Raw genomic sequence first — 23,745 nt, 5'->3', positions numbered from 1 at the left:
TATTTCATTATTCCTTTGGGTCATTTGACCATATCCCACACTGTACTCCATGTTACACAGAGCAATTCATTACTGCAACTTCCTTTGACTATGATAACAATTTGATGGTTTTAGACTATTCCCATGGCTGCTCTTTTCGTATCTGTAGAAATAAACAGACTTTTTGGAAATATTAGTATTGCTTGAAGGATTAATGGTATAAACTTTGGAAAAGTCTTTTACTGCTAGAAGTAGTCATGTTTCTAACATCCAAAAATATATAATCTTGCCTTTGTGGGGTTTTTTTTTTTTTTTTTTTGGTTTCCACTAAATTATTAGTTCCAACTTCCTTCTTTTCTTTTTTGCCTCACAGTTTTCTTCTTGTATGAAGTTCTAAAGGCAAGAATCTTGTTAAAATGCTACTGAAGATGATGGTTTTGGGGATCAGTTTTCATGGCACTTATTTTCCCTTATTGAGAACTATTTACATGGAAATAGAAAATAAAACTCTACTGTAATTTTTCATTACTGGGGAAAATTGGGCCACGCCTCCCACTTCCCATATAGGTGATAACCCCTGGTAGAAAAAAAGTTCACTGTTAATTTTTAACTTAAGTGGGGAGACATTCATATTGGTGAGAAGTGTATATCAGAAGTCTTCTTGCAAAATTCTTATCTCTGTCTATTTGTGATTATTGAGATGTTTTCCTTGAGCTGTTGGAAGACATTTCCCACTCATTGAAGGACACTTGAACAAGCCTATTCTAAGAGGGAGCTGGGTTGGGAGGGGAAAGGAATGAATAACACCTACAGGATAAGGTTTCAAAGTGACTATTAGGCAACCTTTCAGTTCAGTTCAGTTCAGTCGCTCAGTCGTGTCCAACTCTGCGACCCCATGGACTGCAGCACGTCAGGCCTCCCTATCCATCACCAGCTCCCAGAGTTTACCCAAACTCATGTCCGTTGAGTCAGTGACGCCATCCAGCCATCTCATCCTTTGTTGTCCCCTTCTCCTCCTGCCTTCAATCTTTCCCAGCATTAGGGTCTTTTCAAATGAGTCAGTTCTTTGCATCAGGTGGCCAAAGTATTGGACTTTCAGCTTCAACATCAGTCCTTCCAATGAACACTCAGGACTGATCTCCTTCAGGATGGACTGGTTAGATCTCTTTGCAATCCAAGGGACTCTCAAGAGTCTTCTCCAACACCACAGTTCAAAAGCATCAATTCTTCAGTGCTTAGCTTCCTTTATAGTCCAACTCTCACATCCATACATGACCTCTGGAAGAACCTTGGCCTTGACTAGACAGATCTTTGTTGGCAAAGGCAACCTTTACTCTCCAAGAAAAGCACTTTACACCTTTACCTTTCTCCTCAAGCTCCCATGTACATCCGTCTTCCTCCTCCTCACCCTCAGGTCATTCATATTTCACTGAAAAAATGTAAGTCCTTAGAATCCTCATCTTCACCCCACAGACTTCCCAGATCACCCCTGACTGAACCTAGAGTCTGCCTTCCCTGGTTAGAATGGATGAGTTGTGTTACATCTGGATTTAATCCCTCTAGCTATGCATGGACATCTCTCTTCTCAATAGTTCAAGGTTGCTTGAGGGGATTTGCAGTTATGCCCATTTCTCCTACAGGACTAATCTGTCTTTACTAGATCATCTTCATGAACATTTCAAATTGTGATCATATTCTCCATGAAAAATAATTCTCCATTTTATCCCTTTCTTCACCTACCGCCTTAATTCTTGACTTTTCTTGGTAGCAACATTTCTCAAAAGAATTCTCTCTACTCCCTGTCTCCATTTTTTCATATCTTATTCTTTACTGAATAGCCTGGTGTCCACCCTTGTATGGATCACCCAGCACTTCCATCTTGTCAAATTCATTGGTCTTTACTTTCTTTTAAAAAACATTAAAAAAATAAATAAATAAAATAAAAAACATTTTTTAATAATTTGGTTGTGCTGGGTTTTTGGTTGCTGCATGTGGGATCTTTTTAGCTGTGATTTTTTTTATAGCTGCTGCTGCTGCTGCTGCTAAGTCGCTTCAGTCATGTCTGACTCTGTTTTACCCCATAGATGGCAGCCCACCAGGGTCCCCCATGTATGGGGTTCTCCAGGCAAGAACACTGGAGTGGGTTGCCATTTCCTTCTCCAGTGCATGAAAGTGAAAAGTGAAAGTGAAGTCGCTCAGTCGCGTCCCACTCTTAGTGACCCCATGGACTGCAGCCTACCAGGCTCCTCCGTCCATGGGATTTTCCAGGCAAGAGTACTGGAGTGGGGTGCCATTGCCTTCTCCTTTTTTATAGCTACAGCATGCCAACTCTTAGCTGCCGCATGTGAGATCTAGTTCTCTGACCAGGGATTGAACCCAAGTCCCTTGCTTTGGGAGTATGGAGTGTCCCATAAGACCACTGGGACTACCCTCGTGGTCCAGGTCCCATGATTAGTCCTTTCTTAGTTTTCATCTTATTTGAACTTCTAGCAGCCTTTGACACTGAAGCAGATAATCCTCTCCTCATTGGTCCCTTTCTTCACCTAAAGCCCTGGTTGGTGAAGGCCTGCTTTTACTCCTACCTCACAGGCTGCTCTTTTTCAGTGTCCTCTGCCAATATCTGCTTCCATTCCATTCCATTCCAAGGTAGCCCAGGGTTTAGGGTCAATGGACAGATGTTAAGGGTCAATGGACAGCCCTTTCCTCTGTCTACACTTACTCCCGAGGTTGTGTCATCCTATCACATGGTCTTAAAGCCTGATTACATGGGGATTTCTCCTAAATTTAGGTCTTTATACTCCACCTTGCCATGGACTTTTCTTTAGTGGGTAAGTTCTATTTAAAACATCTGAAACTCCGTCCTGTGACCTTCAAGACCCTCACCCGCTGGCCCCCCTCACGCCTGCACCTTCATCTGCTGCCGTTTTCTCTCCTGTGCTGCATCTACTCCCACACACTTGGCCACCTACCGTTGCTGTAACTGCCCCACTCTTGCCTGGCTCAGAGGCTTTGCACTTTCTCTTCTCTTTGCCTAGAATTTTCTTTGCCCAGATCTTTACTTGGCTTGTCCCCTTACCCCAGTGTCAATGTGCTTCTTCAGAGGCCTTCCCTGACCTCCTTGTCTAAAGATGTATCCTCTTACATGTCTTACTTTTTCTTCTCACCACTTACCACTACTTTAAATTCTATTTTACTTCTCCCCTGCTGGAATATGAGCTCAAGAAGGCCATGTCATTAGTTGACACATCCCTTATCATCAGGGCTGAGATCAGTTCCTGACTCCCAGGAGACTCTTAAACTCGTGTTTATTGAGTGAATAAGTAAATGAATTGATACGTATATAAATACTGTTTTATATGTAAACCACATGACTATACGCTTAATATTTTTGCATCCAAAATACAGAGAAATGCTTATTAAAATAGAATGGTTAGACATAATAGAAGAATGGCTAGCTAGGGTCTGCCTGGTGCACATAGACTCATAAAGAAATTTCTTTGAGTTCCCTTCTCTGGAAATAAGTTGTGTCTTCTTGGCTCTTCCCATGCAGCTGAAGAATAAGTTCATGAAAAAACTGCCACGTGATGCAGAAGCTTCCAACGTGCTTGTTGGCGAGGTAGACTTCTTGGATTCTCCTTTCATTGCTTTTGTTCGGCTGCAGCAAGCAGTCATGCTGGGTGCCCTGACTGAGGTCCCTGTGCCCACAAGGTAAGCTGCTCCCTGACCTGCTGGGGTCCACAGTGTGATCACAGGGATAACTCCTGCCCCTCAGGCTAGAGAGCCAATAGGATGAGGGTACATCCAAAGCAAGCATATTGGAAAGGTTTAACTTGAAATAATGGTTCAGTCTGACTTTCATGCTCTCAGTTGACTTGGCACGTGTATAGTAGTAATAATGATTATAATAATTCATTGGACTATGGAATAGTTTCTGATGCATTAGCCTATTTAATACTCATAATAATTTTTAAAGTATAAACTCTAAGGGATTTTATAGATGAAGAAACAGTTTGAAAATTTAAGTAACATCTCCAAGATCGTATAGATGGTAAGTGGTTCAGAGGTCTGAGTTACTTTCATTTGCTCTCTGTTTTATTAGAAAATTGATAGTGGGTATGTTCATACATACATATACACATTATGTATATCAATATATGTAAATGTGTCTGTGTGTACATATATAGACATGTATATATGTGTTTTGACTCAGTGGTAAAGAATCCTCCTGCCAGTGCAGGAGATACAGATTTGATCCCTGGGTCAGGAAGATCCCCTGGAGAAGCAAATGGTAATCCATTCCAGTACTTTTGCCTGGAGAATGACATGGACAAAGGACCCTGGTAGGCTACAGTCCATGGAGTCGCAAAAGAGTTTGACACAACTGAGCGACTAAATAACAATGTGTGTTTATTATATATATGCACAAAATAAAAGTCATTAAGTGGTACACTTAAGTTTGTACATTTTACTGTTATGTGTTAGGACTCATAAAGTTTTATTTTAAAAGAAAGCATACTACTGTTATTACAATCATGTACTCATACTGCATAGTACCTTAGAAGTCATCCTTTTTTATTTCCCTCTGTAACTGAGCCCAGTAGAGGAAGCTTGACTTCTATGTCAAGTGTAGTAGGTAAATAGAAGCTAATGCTTCAAATAAACTTGTGCTTAGGAATAGGTTAAAGAGAAGTCTATAATCTTTAGGTTGAATTTAGAAAATTATTATAAAATAGGGCCTTTTTGGAGGGGCGTGCCCAGGGCAAGGGCAGGGAACTTTTCTTTAGGTTTCTCCAGGTGAGCAGGAGAGGCTATGGATTTCCAGTGGTCTCAGATGGTCTGAGCAAGGTAAACCAACAAGATAAAGGGCTCAAGGTTTGTTCTGAGCCAATTCAGGAGGAAAATTAGGAGAACATTTCCTTATGGCCTTCCATTTTATACATTACAGGCCATTCTTTTTTACGTGGGCATTTTTATCCCATTTTTCTATTTCTTAGACACTAACAACAGGGAGAATGCTTGTCATATTACAATATAGGAATAATATAAGCAGTCGTTGGACAAATGGCAGAGGAAAGGGGATCGTTATAGCTTATTCAGTTAATGGGATTATCATGATTTGTGTTTTCTAGAACTTAGCTTTTTGCTTGAAAACATTCCAGCAGAGCCTTGCAGGTCCATCTGAGCAATCACCTGGCGAACAGCTAGCTGACTCAGTCATGGCCGAACTCCAGCTTGCGTGTCCCTTTGGTTTTATTTATGTCTCTTTGGACCAACTTTTCTGGAGCTTGAAGGAAAAAGACATGCCAAGAAGTGTTCACTTGCTCTTTTTCATTTTTTTATTCTTTTTCTCTAGAAGCTACACATAAAAATATTTTAAAAGGCTTTTATTTAAACAATAACACAAGCTCATTGAGTAGCAAGTCATGACCATTTTGGAGTCTGTCTTATCATCTACTCCTGTCCGGCTCATGTTTTTCTGTCCTGGACAGTGGTACTAGTCTAGAGGTAAAATCAAGCATCATTTGAATTGAGAAAAGGAGTCCAGTCTATTCAAGGGAATGTAATTCAATAATGTCATAAAGCTATTTCAGGGCAGTAATCTGAATAATATATCCTAGCATGTTAACGTTTTTCCAGGAAATAGTTTTATCCATTTGCTATCCTCTGAACCAGGGCAAGCTGTAATCACTGAGAAGGGAGTCTCATTAGCTTTTTTGTGTGTGAGTAATACAGGGCCACTTACAATGGCTGCATCCTGTGAAATCCAATAAAGGAAATCCCACAAGGAGCGTGGTGGTCATTGTGGAGGATGTCTCTGCACTCAGCTGTGTGCTTTAACATGCATGCCACCCCGCTAGCCTGCGCAGAGACCTGAGAAATCTGTTTCTGTGCACATCTTGTAACGAGAGTCATTTTTCTCTTTTGAAAAATTTTTCCATTTTTCCTTTCCTTTTGAAGGTGGAAGACAGGCTCTTTTGCTTATTGTTATTATTCTTACTATTTATAATAAATAACATTACTACCATGCGTCTTTTAGGAAATATGATTATAGCCACTCCCTTTGTATAGAATTCACCAATTTCTCTATCCATTCTGCTCTTTGCTTGATCTAGTTTAGCTTTCTGTTTGCAGCTAGACTCCTACAAACTGGGTAGATGTTTTCTACCCACATAGAGGACCTTCTTGCCATTCATGTGAAAGCAGATAAACTCTGTTCTTTGGTGACTTAGTTGGATATGTTTATGATTTTCTTAGTGTCTTAACAGGCACTTGGCTTTGTTATCATCTTACGTCTGTTCCATTGAGGCTGCCACTCAGTCATATTTATGGGCCACATGGAGATGAATATAATTCCCATTTTACAGTTCAGAGATGGAGCCACATGGATGACGCACTGTCAGTGCAGATTTCTGACTCTGAAGCCAGGCTCTTAGGGAAAATCTAAGGAGACTCCTAGAATGGATTGCAGTAAAATGCTTTAGGGTTTTCCCATGAAGACTAATCAAAGCCTTTGATCAATCTGTGCTTTTCTTACCTTGATTTTCACATCTGAGGCAAATAATTCTAAAGAGAGTTCTAGCCCTCCATAAAATTAGAATGTTTACCCCTTTGTGTTACTCTTAGTTAATATCTGTTTTATGTTATAAATAATGATCTGCCTGAAAGCAGTTGTTTGTGCCTAATTGTCAAAACCGTAAAAATTCTATTAGAGGAATTGGGATGGAGGTCTTGCCAGTTCAGTTCTGTCTTGTGTAACAGTCTTCAGTGACTCACTGCTGTTTACTATGTGCAATATGGTTGGTTATGATGGGTTTGTGGTCCTTATGAATTTATTGAGGAAGCTACAGTTTAGCCACATTTTCCAAAGTCACTAAATATGAATAATGGGTTATTTGATTCACTGTTGTTTTTAAAAAAGGGAGTAAGGGATTGGTACATGCCGAGTTTATTTTAGAATGGCTGAGATATATCAGAAAGGAGGTGGGGTGCACATCTCTGAAAAGATGGAGTAGTTTAGGAAGGCTGATTCTTTTTCTGATGTTATGCTCTGTTTCTGCCTATAATTGTTTTGTGAATATGAGTGTAGTCCATTGGTTCTGGATGCAGATCATCTGGTACTGATTTTTGTTGTGGTGAACGCTAGAGGCATTCTCCCCAGGCACGATTAGTTACGTGGAAAGTGAGATTGACACCAGAGTAGAAGTGCCTCATGAAGATTTTCGAGACAGCCAGGCACTATTATAAATTCTGTGACTTGTGTCTAGTTATAAGCAAATACAAAGAACTCAGCGACTTAAATTATGTCCCCCAAGCCAGCAACGTGGACTGCGCCCTTTCAACCACCCAAATGTGATGTTTACTCTAATTTGTTAATAAAGAAAAAAAGCTTCTGGTTAAAAATAACATCTGTCCATTGACCAAAAAAAAACACAAACAACAAAACCACTTGAGTCATGAAAGAAGTTTTCAGTACATTATAAAAGCCGAGTTTGGCAAGATGTACTTCTGTCATAAAAGTTGTAACAGCTTTTGCGTCTTGGAGGGTTAAAGAGGAGAGAACATGTTTCAGGCAGAGGGAACTTCAACTCCAGTTGTTCTGTGTTGTTAGTTTTCCCAGATCTCTCCTCTCTCATCCCCATTTCAACAGAGCACTTCAAATTACAGTCTTCCTAAGGGTCTGCTTTCCTATAGATGAAATTCTTGACCTGAGGTGATGTTTCCTGCTGCTTGTGGGTGTCCAGAGTTCCTCTCTATGCATTTTAAGAAAATGGATTTACTCAGTGCTTCCTGACTGAAGTAATGTGAAAATTGTAACTGATACGTAACTTTTTATTTCTATTTGACACTTGATGATTTTCTTTATATTATATATATATATATATATATATATATATGAACATATATATATATTTATATATGTGTGTGTTTTAATAAAGATCACATTACTCAGGAAAGAGGAGTTGTACCTTTATACCTAATGTAATGAAAAGACTATAGCTCTCATATACTGGTTTTGCTCCTATGATAAATGGTTTTTGTATGGTCACCACTGGTCTGTTACTGCCATTTCTTCTTTGGTGCTGTTTAGTAAAGAGCAGAGTAAATATTTGTAGAAAATGTATGCCCTCATCTCATAGGATTTAAGGTGGAGGATCCATTACTCTGTCATCCCTTGGACTATAGCTGCCCATTTTTGTCTGCCAGAATTTTTACTTGAGGACTATTAATGACTGAGAGCATTTTCTGCGCTTTCTAATAAGACACTCTTTTGGCTTTGTTGCCATATAGTCAACCTGATAATTAATTCACGTGTCAGTTGATAAATGTGCATTTCCATATTGTATATTTATAAATGTAAAATAATCATGATGCAGATACTAGGGAGAGGTAGGAGGATGTAGACAGTGGCTCTGGAAAGGGTTAGATATTGTGTGGTGCTTAGATGCTAATATTTGGATGTGTCAGATGCTCAGTTGTGTCTGACTCTCTGAGACCCTTTGGACTGTAGCCCGTCAGGCTCCTCTGTTCACGGGGTTCTCCCGGCAAGAATATTGGAGTGAGTTGCCATTTCCTTCTCCAGGTGATCTTCCGGACCCAGGGATCAAATCTGTGTCTCTTGAGTCTCCTGCATTGACAGGTGGATTCTTTACCACTGTGCCAGCTGGGAAGCCTGAAATAATAAAAAATGACAGGCAAAGGAAATACATTATTTAAAAATGTACTAAGTAAAGCATGCAGGTGTTACACATGTTCTCTTGCTCTACCACATTTGCCCACTTCTGTCTAAAGCTATGCCCTATTGTCCAGCCTGACAACCGGCCCTTGGTAGACGAGTAAATAGAATTGGGACATATGACAAGTACTGTAGGTGTTTCTTAATGAGATTTGCATTTTACTTTAGTTGTTAAATATTTTTTTCAGGTGTGGCACTCATTCAGTGAGCCATCCCTTCAGAAAAGTGCATCGTACTTTTCTGTCAATAAAAAAGGCTCTTGATAATACTATATGTGGTGGTGTATAATTTAGGTTCAGCTTCGGAAAAAGGCAAGTTCTAGTTAGAAGAATTAAAACCCAGTTCTAATAATGACTTCCTTCATACTTGAATGACTTTCGTGCCTGCTGATTGCTTTTGCCCGTTTCATCTACTGTGATAACACTTGAAAGCGAGTGCGCCGCTCCACTCCAGAACTGGTTTCTAAGCAAATAAATACTGAATGGTTTTATGGTTATTCTGGTATAAACTCTGAGTATTCAGACATTTAGATTTACCTTCTTACATTCTCAATTTTTTTTTCTTTACTCTTTAGATTAAATTTTATGATGAAAAATGGAATTGTCTTTTCAAGGGCATTTGAGAACAGACCCTAATACCTTGAAGAGTGTTGGCTATCAATAGCCCTTTCTTAAACAACAAAAATATGAATAAATTAGTAAAAAAGAAAATTTTACCAACAAAAGTCCTAAGCCACTCGTGGTTTCATAAGATCTTACTTAAGCTTTCTTGTCCCCAGCTAAGTATCCACAACCTCTTTCCCCAGAGTGGCCTATGGAAGTCATAGTTGGATAGCTTTTCTCTGGTGTATAGGTTGTGCAGGTATTATTAAGCAGAATTGTGTTCAGAAAAAAAACAGGAGATAAAAAGTCCTGTCTATCTTGTTGTTCAGTTGCTTAGTCATGTCCAACGCTTTGTGACCCCATGGACTATAGCACACCAGGTCTCTGTGACCTTTACTACATCCAAGAGTGTGCTCAAACTCATGTTCATTGAGTCCATGATGTCATCCAACCATCTACTCTGTCATTCATTAGGGACAGTCTTTGAGCCCATCCATTACCTTCCTTGAGCCTAGGTTTCTTTACCATTAAATGGGAGTAAGATACGTGTCCTTATAGCAAAGGATAGTAGGAGTTTAAATGATATGTGAGTGTGAAATGCTTTGCAAGCTTTAGAAAGCTGTGCAAACATAGGATGTGATCATTTTTATTGTCCTCATTATCTCCATGTTAGGTAAGATATGATCATAACTAAGCAAGGCAGGGATTTGTCTAGTATTGCCTTTTGTCTGTTTTTTAATTCATTTACCTCCTGCTCCCCGGTTGAGAGTTGCATCTTTGCCCTTGTGATCAGTGAGGGATTCCTTCCAACATGATAAGGGGTGAACTTGAGTGGAGATAAGCTCGTTACTGCAAGTTTCAGGACCTAAGTACTGTGGAACAGTGCATTATCAAGAAAACAAGTTTGGAAAAGAAAATGAGGAATCCTGTGAAAGAATTTTAACTGTGAATGATGTTTTATATTGAATTTCTCTCATATTTTTCCTCCTTTACTTTGGTTGTCAGCATGTGGCTTATTGTAGAGGAGTTGGATTTTGCTGACTCCCAGCCACTTCTGAGTAGAAATATTTCTTTAAAATATAGAGAGGATTATTTGTAACCATCAATATTGGGTGAAGAAAAGTCAGAAAAATCAGAGGGTGTGCCAAGTCTTCCTAGTTATTGTGCTTAATGGGTTTTCTCCAAAGTTTCTGAAAAGTCAGAAGAAAGAGAAAGAAAAGAAAGTTTAGAAAAGAAAGACTGACTCATATAGTGAACCTTTCCTTCTTCATGAAGAAGCTTTTTAGGGTTCCATGCTCAATTCTCCCTTGCTTCCAAATAAAATGAACAACCATTTGTGTTTCACAATAGTGTGGAAGAGTGCCTTTCATATTACCAAGACTATAACCTTTGTTTTAAAGATGAATTCTAGACCCAACCTTTTTATGAATTAGGATTAAACATGTCTCAGTGTTATGTGTATTGACTTTGATGAAATATGTGTTACAGCCTTTGCTTCTTTCCTCTCCCATTAGGTTCTTGTTCATTCTCTTAGGTCCTAAGGGGAAAGCCAAGTCTTACCATGAGATTGGCAGAGCCATTGCCACGTTGATGTCTGATGAGGTAGGGAATCGGGAAGACGGTGATCTGTGAATGTCATTCTTGTATTCTCATACTGTGAGTTGGCTATCACAATTTATTCAGTTAGAATTATGTAGTTACCAACCTTCTTTAAAACATGAGGGGCAGCCATTTGTGCAAATGAGCTGACATCTGCTTTTAATAGTTCTCAAAAAATAAATTTTGTGTTAGAGTAAGTCATATTTTCCTTTCTCTAAACATTTGCAGTTCTGAAAACTGAAGTATGTTAAATAGTATTTAAAAGGTTCAAGTCCCTGTATTAACATAATCTCTTAAAATGTTTAATATATTCATCCTGCAAATTCAAGTGTTTTGTTTCAGAAATGGGTTTTATAAAATAATGCATAGTAAAATGCATATTCCCTTAGGTATCAGAAAGCACCTGTTTTTGTGGTTTGCTTATCTTGTGGGAAGGAGTGATATACATACTAAAATGCATTAGCAACCATTGCTGCAAAGTATGTAGCACTTTGGAATTTTGACTGTACTCATAATAGCTTAAATGTCGCTACACACATCTTAGACATGTTGAAACTCCAAACTAGTCTCATAGTAGGAGAAATACTATTAGAATATAGGATCACTGATTTCTACTTTTATGCCTTTCTAGCTTGCTATTTTACCAAATGTTTTGTTTTTGCTTCATTGCTTGATATCTTAGCTTCTCCATGTGTTGAGTGGAGAATAGAGCATTTAGTTATGGCAGTTCTATTTGGTGATTACTCAGATGGTTACTTAATTTGGGAACACTGATGAATAGCAGTACTGTTTTTTTCCTTTGAGGCAACTAAACATCTCAGTGGGTTCTTTTATTTATTTCTGCATATTTACAATTTCTTAATTCTTTGCCCTAAGATGTATTGATTAGAAATGCTTTAGATAAAAAAGAAAAAGAAGAAAAAGAAATGCTTTAGGCTGCAAATTTCGGAAAATCTGACTTGTTGTGGCTTAAACAATTTAGGGTTTGTTTTGTACACGTGTTAGGAGATTTGGAGGTAAGTAGTTCCTGGAGTTGGTTTACCTTAACTGATTAATGGTAAATCAAGAGCCAAGGCTCCTGCTTTGTGGTCTTAAGATGGCTACTGCTGTCAACTCCAGTCACACCATCTGTAGCAAAGCAGGAAGGAGGAGGCAGGGTATATTAGCTGTGTCTTTCTTTTTGAACTGGTATTTTAATGCTCCCCGCACACATTTTTTTTTTCTTTTTTTCTTATCCCATGAGTCAGAACTGCCCATCCTTACCTGCAGGCTAGTCTAAGAAAGTGACTGACTTTCCAGCCTCCATAGTAGGAAGTAGCGAGAGAAAATAAGGCTGTAGACAGTTGTGTCCACTGCAGATGTTATGCTTACACTTTGAATGACCTCCCCTAAACCCCAAAACCCCCACACCATTATGTGTTGTTTGATAGCTTTCACAAATTCTACTGAGGAGAAAAGACTTCGTAGCAGTCTTTAAGAATAGCCAAAGGTATCAAACAGGGACCACCTTCTTTCCTGGAGACTGAAGAGTTTGACTTATGAGGTGTGAAAGGCTTGGGTAATGTGTAAAAGACTTTCAGATTATCAGGCACGTTAGAAGAATGGAATGATTGACAAAGAGTATGATACACATCTGGAAGCTCCTGCTTTGGATATTTGCTTAAAACACATGGAACTTTTGCTGCCTTGGATGGTTTGGTTATTGGCTTCCTAATTAAAACCCCTTTGCTTTAACTCACATTATTTGTGTGTTTGAGAGCTGCAGAGTTTGAGTTTTAACCAGTCTTAACACTCAGCTTGAACTTTTCCTTCTTGAATTAGAAGCAGTGGTTTGGCCCAGTAGTTTTTATTTCAGGGAATGATTGTGTATTTCTCTAAACTATTTTCATCTGGCTTCCATAGCAACCATATCAGTAATAGTACATACCAGTGGGAGATGAAAGGCAATGCTATTTTATGGTATTGTTAGGAAAAAATCATATAAAAGAAGCACAGCTGTTTTCTCATGCCTCTACCTATATTCTTTGGGTTCATAATCTGGATACTGAACTATTTTGGATTAAGCTGAACAGTAGGAAATATGAGGCTATGGTCACAGTAATGTTAAAATAGATTTTGGATTGCATTCTTCAGCCTCAACATCTGAGGCATGTGGAGAGTTTTCTTGTTGGATCAGCACATCTCTTCTTACTCTTTAGGTGTTCCATGACATTGCTTATAAAGCAAAAGATAGGCAGGACCTGATTGCTGGCATAGATGAGTTCCTAGACGAAGTCATTGTCCTTCCACCTGGGGAGTGGGATCCAGCGATCAGGATAGAGCCTCCTAAGAGTCTTCCATCGTCTGACAAAAGGTAAGATGATCAGGCCATTGAGAGTTTTAATCTTTGAGAAGGAGATTTTTTTTTTTTTTTGGAAGAGGAAAGAGGTTCTGTCTAGTGCCTTAATATTGACAGATTTCCATTCAACTTGAGGTATTATCTCAAATGAATCACACATGTGCCTTTGTTTGACATTTGGTTGACACTGGAAAATGAGCATGTGGTGATATTCTTCAGTGATTACAAATTAGAGATCTCAGATTACAATATTGGAATACACTGTAGAGATTCTTTTGGGATGTTTCTGGGGCCCCTATATAGGTGGAAAGATCAGTTTATTCGAGGTGACTCCCTGTAGATTTAAGAGGTTAAGAAATTGGGTGAGATAATTGAGGGGAAGCCATTTTCTAGAAATCTGTGATTTTCCAGATGAAACAATTTCCTTTCCATACAATTTTTCTTGGCTCTAACTGGAACACTTTAAAGTTGTCTACTTCCCTGGTAAAGAATCTGCCTGGAATGCAGGAGACCCCGGTTCAATTCCTGGGTCAGAAAGATCCCCTGGAGAAGGGATAGTCTATCTACTCCAGTATTCATGGGATTCCCTGGTGGCTCAGACGGTAAAGAATCTGCCTGAAATGTGCGAGACCTGGGTTTGATCCCTCAGTTGGGAAGATCCCCTGGAGGAGGGCATGGCAACCTAGGCCAGTATTCTTGTCTAGAGAATCCCCATGGGCAGAGGAACCGACAGTCTATGGTGTCACAACGAGTCAGACACCAGTGAGCGATTAAGCACACACATGATGGTGGCAGGAAATAATGATCTTTCTCCCAAAGGGTTTTTGGTCCATCTCTTCATTAGTTAGTACACGATGTAGCTAAGAGGTAGGTGAATAAAATAAAACTAATCGTCTCTTGGGCTCTGTTGTCTTGATTAGAAAGAATATGTACTCAGGTGGAGAGAATGTTCAGATGAATGGGGACACGCCCCACGATGGAGGCCATGGAGGAGGAGGACATGCAGATTGTGAAGAATTGCAGCGCACTGGAAGGTAACTGATGGATTCTTCTGTCGTTCATGATGAGGTTCCCTTCTGGTCTGAATTCCCCTTAATCATTCTGTCAGTGCTTTGCTCACTGGTTTGTATGTTTGGTCAGCCAGCACAAGTTTATGGTGTATGTATCAGTCACAGGTGCTTGGGCTGCAGCAGTGAATGAATGGAAAACCGCTGTCCTTAGGGGTCTTACTTTGTAGTGGTGGGAGACAAACAATGAGCAAATAATGAAATGTGAATCTGATTGTATGGGGCAAAGTAAAGCAGAAGTAGGGAGTTTTGCAACAGGTGAAAGGTACTAGGTAATACCATTTTACATAGAGTGGTCTGTAAGGAAAGGCCATAAAGGGAATTGCAGCATTTGAGGAAAGTCCTGAAGAAGTGGGGAGGCAGATCCAAGGGTTGGGGGGGGAATGGAGAAGAGCAGGGTGCCTGGTGGGTGCTGGGTTGGCACAGAGGCCAGTGTGATGGCAGTGGCAAGAGTGAGAGCTGTTACAGAGAGAGACGGGGGGTGGGTGTGGCAGAAAGGCCAGTCTCCCCCGCCTCCTTGACTTTCTTGATTCCATCTCTTCCTGATACATTTACTCAGACGTGTACCCATATTACAGAAGAGAGTACAGAGTCACAGAACATGTACAGAGATACATGTTACAGAAATGAGTGTCTGCCAGGCCACCGTCTCCTCGGCCTGCAGTGGGGAATTCAGGTTTCTCAGGCAGCTTTGGCTAAATCTCTTTTTATTAGAATTATGCCTGAACTATTATGTTCTCCATTTCAATCTGAGTTAACTACAGTTTTAAGTAGGATACTCGTTTATGAAGATATGACTTTTTAAAAAACACTTCAGATTTTTGCAAACACAGAGGTATGTCATTTTAACAGACAATTGAATCTGAATGAAATGACGTTCTTTTCTTCCTCCAGTGACCCACTTGGACTTGGTTCCCAAATGAAGAGGATGTTATTTCTCTCCTCTTCCTTCTTAAAGACTAGAGAACAGAACCTTCTCTCTCCCCCATTTTTTCCCTGAATAGTTCTTTACAAACTATTCCCATTAGAACTTTCCTTTTCCTTTTCTATAGATACAATTTCTGGGATTTAACTTCTTTATTTAATCAGACTGTAATCTTTGATATTTTAACTTTCCTAAGTGCATTGCATGTCTGCAGTATGTCTGCTGCTATGCAATATGTCTGTACATAGCAAGAAAACTGAAGCAGGGCATTGAATGCAGCTAAGACAGACAGACAGACAGACAGACAGACACACAATCCTGAGAATGTGTGAGAGCACCTAGTGCAAGTCTTACCATAAGTGGAGGATCAAGACTTCCAAGGGTTGTAGAGCTCTGAGAGAGGACATCAAAGGCAGAAGGCACAATGTGGGAAAACTGAGTGAACTTTGGTTGAGGGAGTGAGCTGACACGTGACAGGCAGCTGACCTGTGTGTGGACATGAGGAGGCTCAGCTTGCTACGCTCCTCCATGACACATCTGCCTGGCTCTCTCCCTTCATTCTTTCCGATCCTCACCCCAAAGTCACCGGTTAGGAGTCCTGTTCTGGCCACTCTGATATTTCAGCCATAGCAACTCTAGCATTTAACCCAGATCCCCACTTAATTTTTCCTTTGATTTTCAGCCCCATGCATTTTGCTTATTTTGTTCACTTCACTCAGAAAACTCCATGAGGGTGGGTATTTTTTTCCTGTCTTATTCACTGCTGTATTTCCAGTACTCAGAATAGTGCTGGGCCTATCCCAAATGACCAGTACACGTTTGTGGAATGAATGAATGAGTGAATGAATGAATGAGGCTGGGATGGAAGTTCTGACAAGATTAGAAAGGGCCTTATATGATTGGCTCACACGTTGGGATGTTTTCCTTTAGACACTGACTCCGAATTCATCTACACAATTCACTCTCATCTAAAGCCCAACAGTCTAGGGAATGTGACTGCCTAATTTGGTGATCAAAAAGAAGACAGAAGAAAATGTATTCCTTTACAGTTTTCTGATTTTATCTTAAGGGCTAAAATAGTATCTTGCTGATTCAAACACTTTAAATGCACCTTCTCTGTGGTTAAATAAGTTATCTCTTGGTTCATTGCATGATACTTTATTTTACATTGTCACGTTTGCTTTTTCCCTACCCAGGTTCTGTGGTGGATTAATTAAGGACATAAAGAGGAAAGCACCATTTTTTGCCAGTGATTTTTATGATGCTTTAAATATTCAGGCTCTTTCAGCAATTCTCTTCATTTATCTGGCAACTGTAACTAATGCTATCACTTTTGGAGGACTGCTTGGGGATGCCACTGACAACATGCAGGTGGGTTTGGTTTGGGAAGACACAAATAGTACAGCCAGATTGCCTTCCTCACCCCTACAGCTCAGCGAGAAGCAGATGGCCTTTCAGTTACTCAGCGTGATTTTCTTTCTTTTGCTGGATGCTGCATTTTACTTTGCTTCTGGTCTGCTGCTGTATTTCCAGCCTTTTAGTAGTTACAAAAATAGCTCGATGAAATCTGGCTTGAGTCACAAGTGGGGAAAAGAAGGGAAGGAAATGAGGATATATAGCTCTATTTGGGCAAAAGCAGATCAACTGCTTTAATTTTGTGCCGGGTATAAGGTTTCGATCTACCTTGAATGTATGAACCACACTGTTAAACTTGATGTATCAAGTTTTGGGGGAATGCCTGGTTAGCTTCTTTCTACATGTGAGCAGAGGATGGGTGTTTTGCTCAAGACTGAATTTGTATCTTTGTGAGAAGAACTCAGCTTTAAGGATAAAAGCTATGAGTTGGTTTTCCTATTCCTGGATCTGCCTCTCATTAAGCCATTAAGACTCTAGCTTATTTTTTTGGTTGCTTTGCAGGTGGCATTTGCCCTTCTCTTGTAGCCATAATAGCTGAAGTTTTAGTGATAGAAAGATATTTTTAATTCCCATAATCAGAAAGATATGTACAAAACCTCTTTTAGTTGATCCAATCATTATGGAAAAAAAAATAGGCATTGTGCTAGTTGCTGAGTATAGAGTAGTGAGTGAAGCTGAAAAGAACCAGATTCAAGCCCTTTTCAAACACTGTTCTTCTGTGTTACTACTTATTACTGTTTAACCTATGTGACATTAATAAGTGCTGCCAACCAGCTTATTTGAAATAATAGAGCTGCTTCCAAAGGATTGCTTTTCTTCTACATCTGTTTTCTCCCCTGAGCACATTTCATGTTTTAGATTTCTGCTTAAACACAAAATTAATATGGAGACGCTCTGTGGCCCCTGTGTTGACCCAAGCAAAAAGGAAGACATTGTTTTAAGCAATTATATTTCACTTGTTAAGAGCACTTTCATTCTAGTCTTTATCTATTACTGCATAGCATGTTACCCCCAAATCTGAGGCTTCAAACAACCATTTTTCCCTTCTCTCTTATGGTTTTGGTGGTTGATGGACTCGGGTGGCTGGTTCGCTTTGGTCCTTGTAGACTTACGGTGTTTTGGCAGGTGAGTTTGGAGTTGCCTGAGGGCTTCTTTCCTCACGTGACTGCTGGTGGTGCTGGGGGCTCCCCCTGTGACTGTTCCAAGGCTGGCTTGGGTTTTCTCACGGCTGGGCACTGTGATGCCTCCCGTGACCTCCTGCTCCTTTGAAAGGGGGCGGTTGCCACTTGGCTTCCCTTGTTGCCATGTGACTATGCACTCATTATTCATTTTCTGATTTTCAGAGAGAGGTTGGAAATTCAAATTCTTAAGTGAAATCTGGTGATTCTGAAATATTGACTTCTGAAATATTGGCCAGTGATTAACATTTTATTTTATTTTTTTTAACATTTAAAAAATTACATTGTGATGGCCAGAAAGCACTTAGCTGTGTATTCCCAAGTATGGGGAATAGAAGCCAAGCATTGTAGACACGGAGATGAAGTATACAAAGAGAGTGTCTTCCCCTTTTTCCTCATTCATAGACAAAAATGAGTAAATGTAGCAGTAAGTCAGTAATGATATTTCTACAAAATCTGTTCTGAATTCAAATTGCGTGGTATTTCTTCATCTAAATGAAAGTCTAATGATAATTAAAATACATCATTCAAAAGAACAAAGTGGGGAAAAAGGCACTGGGGAAGTACCCTGAGGCCAGCACGAAGAAGATAATACAGGCAACCTCGTGTTAAGTGAAGGACAGGGAAGCCTGGCATGCTGCAATCCATGGGGTCGCAAAGAGTTGGACACAACTGAGTGACTGAACAATATTTTAAGAAAAATCACAGAAAGCTGTGATTTTGAAAGGGCAGCAAGAACAAAACCTCCTTCTGTCTTGCACAATATAGAGACTTTCTGGTGAAGATAATTTTTCAATTTTTTTTTTTTATGTTCTTATTGAGATGGAGACGTAATGACACTTCCTATGTGTTAGCCTTTTGCCTTTTAAGATGAATAGAACTCTTCAACTTCATGAGACTTAGCTTTATAAAGTTGCATCAGAGAGAGAAATCTGTTCAAGTCTACTGTTGATCCCTCCTGGTACATTATTTTGCATATAAGCGAGTTCTGTAAAGATTCAGTTGTGTAACATACATAGTTACTGTGGGTTTTTCCCCTGTGACAAGTGTTATGGGAAAGGCCTTGCTGGTGGAGTAAGCTGTTTTCTGGATTCTAAAGATTTTAGGAGAAATGTCAATGCTTTCAGTGTCCATTAAAATGACTATTTGCTGGATGTTACTTCTGGGAGTTGACTTAATCAAGTATCTAATTGAAACCTATGAGGATAATTTGTCAGACATAATGGACCATTGTATCAGTAAATTATGTAGCCTCCATTGATAGTTTCACTGAAACTGAATTTTTTTTTAAACTTTTTCTGAGTGAAAATAGTGTTGGATATATTTAACACTCATATATACATATATTTAGTCTTCATGTCATTTCTGAAGACTTTTTTGTCTTAAGAAATATGTTGATGAAATACTACAATTTGGTACTTTCAGTGGGTGGCAGAAACATTGAAAAACAGGGATTAAAAAATTAATGATCGTTAATAGATATTTCTTGAACAGAATGCTTTCTTATCAGTTTCTTTCCTGTGGAATGATGCTGTTAGTAAATGAATTCATAGATTCAATGGGTTTTTTTGATATAATATGTGTAAATATTGTTTGACTAGGGCGTGCACACACGTACCCAACTCAATAGTTACATAGTAATTTTACATATCGTAGAATTTAATATGGAAAAATTTTGCTGATAGTCATCTAATTAGGTTTTCTTGCAGTGGTAGATGACTTAGATGGGTGTATCTATTGGTTTTATCTATTTTGAAGACCAGGGAATAAGGTGAATTTAACATGTTGAAGACTGTCTCAAAACTGAAAGGGTAAATTCTTTAACATACAGAGGTGTTTTTGGTGATATGAACATTGGGGTGCATGCATCTTTTTGAATTACAATTTTTTCCCCTAAATATATGCCCAGGAGTGGGATTGCTGAATCATATGATAACTCTGTTCCTAATTTTTTGAGGAACCTGCATACTGTTTTCCACAGTGCTGCACAGTTTACATTCCCACTGACAGTGTAAGAGGGTTCCATTTTCTCCATACCCTTTCTAGTGTTTGTTATTTGTAAACTTTTTAAATGACAGCCATTCCGACCAGTGTGAGGTGAAGCTCTCATTGTGGTTTTGGTTTGCATTTCTTTAATAATTAGTGATGTTGACCATCGCTTCGTGTGCCTGTTGGCCATCTTATAACATGCAGAGGTCTTGATGCTCTGGCAGTAAATGTCTTCTTGACTTGGCTTCAGGAAAAGAAAATACTTTGTGGATTTGGTGTCAAGGCCCAGATTATTTTACCAGTCTAAGGCAGACGTTGATACATTCCTTTGTGAATATTTACTGTGTGTCTAGTGTGTACCAGGCATTATTTTAAGTGCTGGGGATACAGATAACACGACCAAAGTAGCTAAGAATCCCTATTCTGATGGAATTTGTGATCTACAGTTGGTAGGTATCGCAATCTTTTTTATACCCCCAGAGATACCAGTAGTGGTCTGTAGTGGACTTATTTAAAGGGGTGAAATCTTCTTTCTTCACTGAACTTTCTCAACACTAGATCAGGACTGAGCAGAAAAGCACTGGCACAGCTTGAGATAATCTTCAGTTATATCACATGCCTTCATAAATGTGGCACTGGGTTATTCGCAAAAGCACAGGCAGCTCAAATGAGTCAACCGGGTACAGTGTCCTTGCTTTTAGAGGCGGGCAGCTGAGAGACGTTCACGTAGGACCTTTATTGTGAGGCTACAAATAGACATGGATGCTGGGCAGAAGCATGTTGTGAAAACATGAATGAGTCACCCACACTGGTGTTGTTGAAGCAAACTCTTCTGCCAACTTCTCTTCAGGAGGTCTTGCCTACTCAATGACAGGAATTTACATTTAAGCATTCATTTCAGAGCGGAAATATATATATATATATATATATATATATATATATGCATATATATGTAATTAGTATTCACATACATTCTCAGTTATATAAATTCAATAATCACACATATATATGTAATGATATAAATATCACATTATGTGTGTGTGTGTATATACATATGCACACACCTATTTTGAAGCAAATCTTGGGAGGCATATGGATCATTTCCCATGGAACTGTGTTCAGAATAAATCAGTTGAGGCTCCAGAGGCTCCAGTCAGTTCAGTTCAGTCACTTAGTCATGTCCGACTCTTTGTGACCCCTTGGACTGCAGCACGCCAGGCTTTCCTATCCATCACCAACTCCTGGAATTTACTCAAACTCATGTCCATTGAGTCAGTGATGCCATCCAACCATCTCATCCTCTGTCAGCCTCTTCTCCTCCCACCTTCAATCTTTCCCAGCATCGGGGTCTTTTCAAATGAATCAGTTCTTCACATTAGGTGGCCAAATTATTGGAGTTTCAGCTTCAGCATCAGTCCTTCCAATGAATATTCAGGACTGATTTCCTTTAGGATGGACTGGTTGGATCTCTTTGCAGTCCAAGGGACTCTCAAGAATCTACTCCAACACCACAGTTCAAAAGCATCAATTCTTCCGCGCTCAGCTTTCTTTATAGTCCAACTCTCAACATCCATACATGATCACTGGAAAAACCATAGCTTTGACAAGGTGCACCTTTGTTGGCAAAGTAATGTCTCTGCTTTTTAATATGCTGTCTAGGTTGGTCATAGCTTTTCTTCCAAGGAGTAAGCGTCTTTTAATTTCATGGCTGCAGTCACCATCTGCAGTGATTTTGGATCCCAGGAAAATAAAGTCTCTCAGGGTTTCCATTATTTCCTCATCTATTTGCCATGAAGTGATGGGACCAGATGCCATGATGATCTTAGTTTTCTGAATGTTGAGTTTTAAGCCAACTTTTTCATTCTCCTTTTTCACTTTCATCAAAAGTGAAAAGTGGCTCTTTAGTTCTTCTTTGCTTTCTTCGGGTTGTGTCATCTGCATATCTGAGGTTATTGATATTTCTCCCAGCAGTCTAGATTCCAGCTTGTGCTTCATCCAGCCTGGCATTTCACATGTAAATTAAATAAGCAGGGTGACAATATACAGCTTTGACATATCCTTTCCTAATTTGGAACCAGTCTGTTGTTCCATGTTCAGTTCAACTGCTGCTTCTTGACCTTCATACAGGTGTCTCAGGAGGCAGGTCAGGTGTTCTCATATTCCCATCTCTTGAAGAATTTTCCACAGTTTGTTGTGATCCCTTGTGGCTCAGCTGGTAAAGAATCCACCTGTAATGCGGGAGACCTGCGTTCAACCCCTGGGTTGGGAAGATGCCCTGGGGAAGGGAAAGGCTACCCACTCCAGTATTCTGGCCTAGAGAATTCCATGGACTATGTCCATGGGGTCGCAAAGAGTCGGACATGACTGAGCGACTTTCACTTTCACTTTCTCTTAGTCAAAGGCTTTGGTGTAGTCAATAAAACAGAAGTAGATGTTTTTCTGGAACTTTCTCCAGATATAATTAAATTTTAATGGTAGCATAGATAGCTGTATGAATTCTCCAGCTTGCCACATACATTTGAGCCATCATGCTTCTCTGAGAGGACTCTGAGGCTTCCAGAGTGGGTGTGCGTGGATTTCTTAAGTGTAGGCAATTAAAGTTTAGCCTGGGCTTTTGGTAGTAACTGAACTGCTTTGCCAAGAGTTGACCTTACGTTCTTCTGGGATCTAGCCCTGGCTTGTTTCCTGTTCTTAAGCAACAGAGTACTGGAGCTTTGGCTTTCTGAGGTCCAAGAATATGCAGTGCTCTCATTGCCCTTTTCAGTAAGCTCCGCTGTAATAATGCTCTGTTCCCCTTGCCATGAAGTGAGAGTGTTAGTCTCTCTGTCTTGTCTGACACTTTGTGACCCCATGGACTGTAGCCCATCAGGCTCCTCTATCCATGGAATTCTCCAGGCAAGAATACTGGAGTGGGTAGCCATTCCCTTCTCCAGGGGATCTTCCCAGCCCAGGGATCCAACCTGTGTATTCTGCATTGCAGGCAAATTCTTTACCATCTGAGGGAAGCCCTCCCCTTTCCATGAGGATGCATACATGCTCAGTCATGTCCAAGTCTTTGCAGCCCTATGAACTGTAGCCTGTCAGACTCCTCTGTCCATAGGATTTTCCAGGCAAGAATACTAAAAGTGAAAGTGAAGTCGCTAAGTTGTGTCTGACTTTTTGCGACCCCATGAACTGTAGCCCACCAGGCTCCTCCATCCATGGAATTTTCTGGGCAAGAGTAATGGAGTGGGTTGCCATTTCCTTCTCCAGGGGATCATCCCAACTCAGGGATCGAACCTGGGTCTCCCGCATTTCAGGCAGACGGTTTACCGTCTGAACCACCAGGGAATCCCGAATACTGGAGTGCGTTGCAATTTCCTCCTCCAGGTGCTCTTCCTGACCCCAGGGACTGAATTCATGTCTCCTGCATTGGGAGGTGGATTCTTTACCACTGAGCCCTGCCATACTGTTAAGTAAAAATAAGGGCTTTTATCTTCACTATCCTAAAAACGTGTCCTTTCCACAACTAAAGTCTCTTATGACCATGCATGTGAACTCTTTCCATTAGATTTATATTCTTGGTTGCCAAGTGGGTATATTGTTCTATTAATTAAATTGTTAAATGTCGATTTAACAAATATTTATGGATAGGTTAGTCTATGGGTAAGATACTGATATAAGGGACACTGTTTTGATACTTTGTGGCAAGTCTTTGTTATTTAAAAGCTGTCCTTCTTAGCTTTATGGAACACAGAGAAGTGCTTTCTTTTAAATCAACTGTTGTTGGTTATGAATGACTGAGTACAGTCTAGAGTGAAGACTGAGTGAAGAAAGTCATTTAAATTTTTTTCAAGAATAAATATAATCCTATTTTCACAAACCTTTTAGTAAAAGAAGACAGATTTTTAGGATTTTAGAATTTGTTGAATTTTGTGA

At 39.7% G+C, this 23,745-nt stretch overlaps 1 protein-coding gene across 3 annotated transcripts in view; it reads left to right on the top strand.

Annotated features, from left to right (window-relative positions):
- The window catches only part of SLC4A4 (solute carrier family 4 member 4), a 351,114-nt gene that overhangs the window by 236,758 nt on the left and 90,611 nt on the right, over window positions 1–23,745 (top strand). For all 3 annotated transcript variants that reach the window (XM_065914665.1, XM_065914664.1, XM_065914666.1), the window contains 5 exons: window positions 3,530–3,687; window positions 10,830–10,917; window positions 13,113–13,267; window positions 14,173–14,286; window positions 16,441–16,615. In XM_065914665.1, coding sequence (XP_065770737.1) covers window positions 3,530–3,687; window positions 10,830–10,917; window positions 13,113–13,267; window positions 14,173–14,286; window positions 16,441–16,615 — 690 coding nt within the window. The remainder of the gene's footprint in view (window positions 1–3,529; window positions 3,688–10,829; window positions 10,918–13,112; window positions 13,268–14,172; window positions 14,287–16,440; window positions 16,616–23,745) is intronic.

This window comes from Muntiacus reevesi, chromosome 22 (genome assembly GCF_963930625.1).
Source record: "Muntiacus reevesi chromosome 22, mMunRee1.1, whole genome shotgun sequence".
Taxonomy (NCBI): Eukaryota; Metazoa; Chordata; class Mammalia; order Artiodactyla; family Cervidae; genus Muntiacus; species Muntiacus reevesi.
Note: the sequence above shows the minus strand (reverse complement) of the source record. Positions and strands in the feature narration are given on the sequence as shown.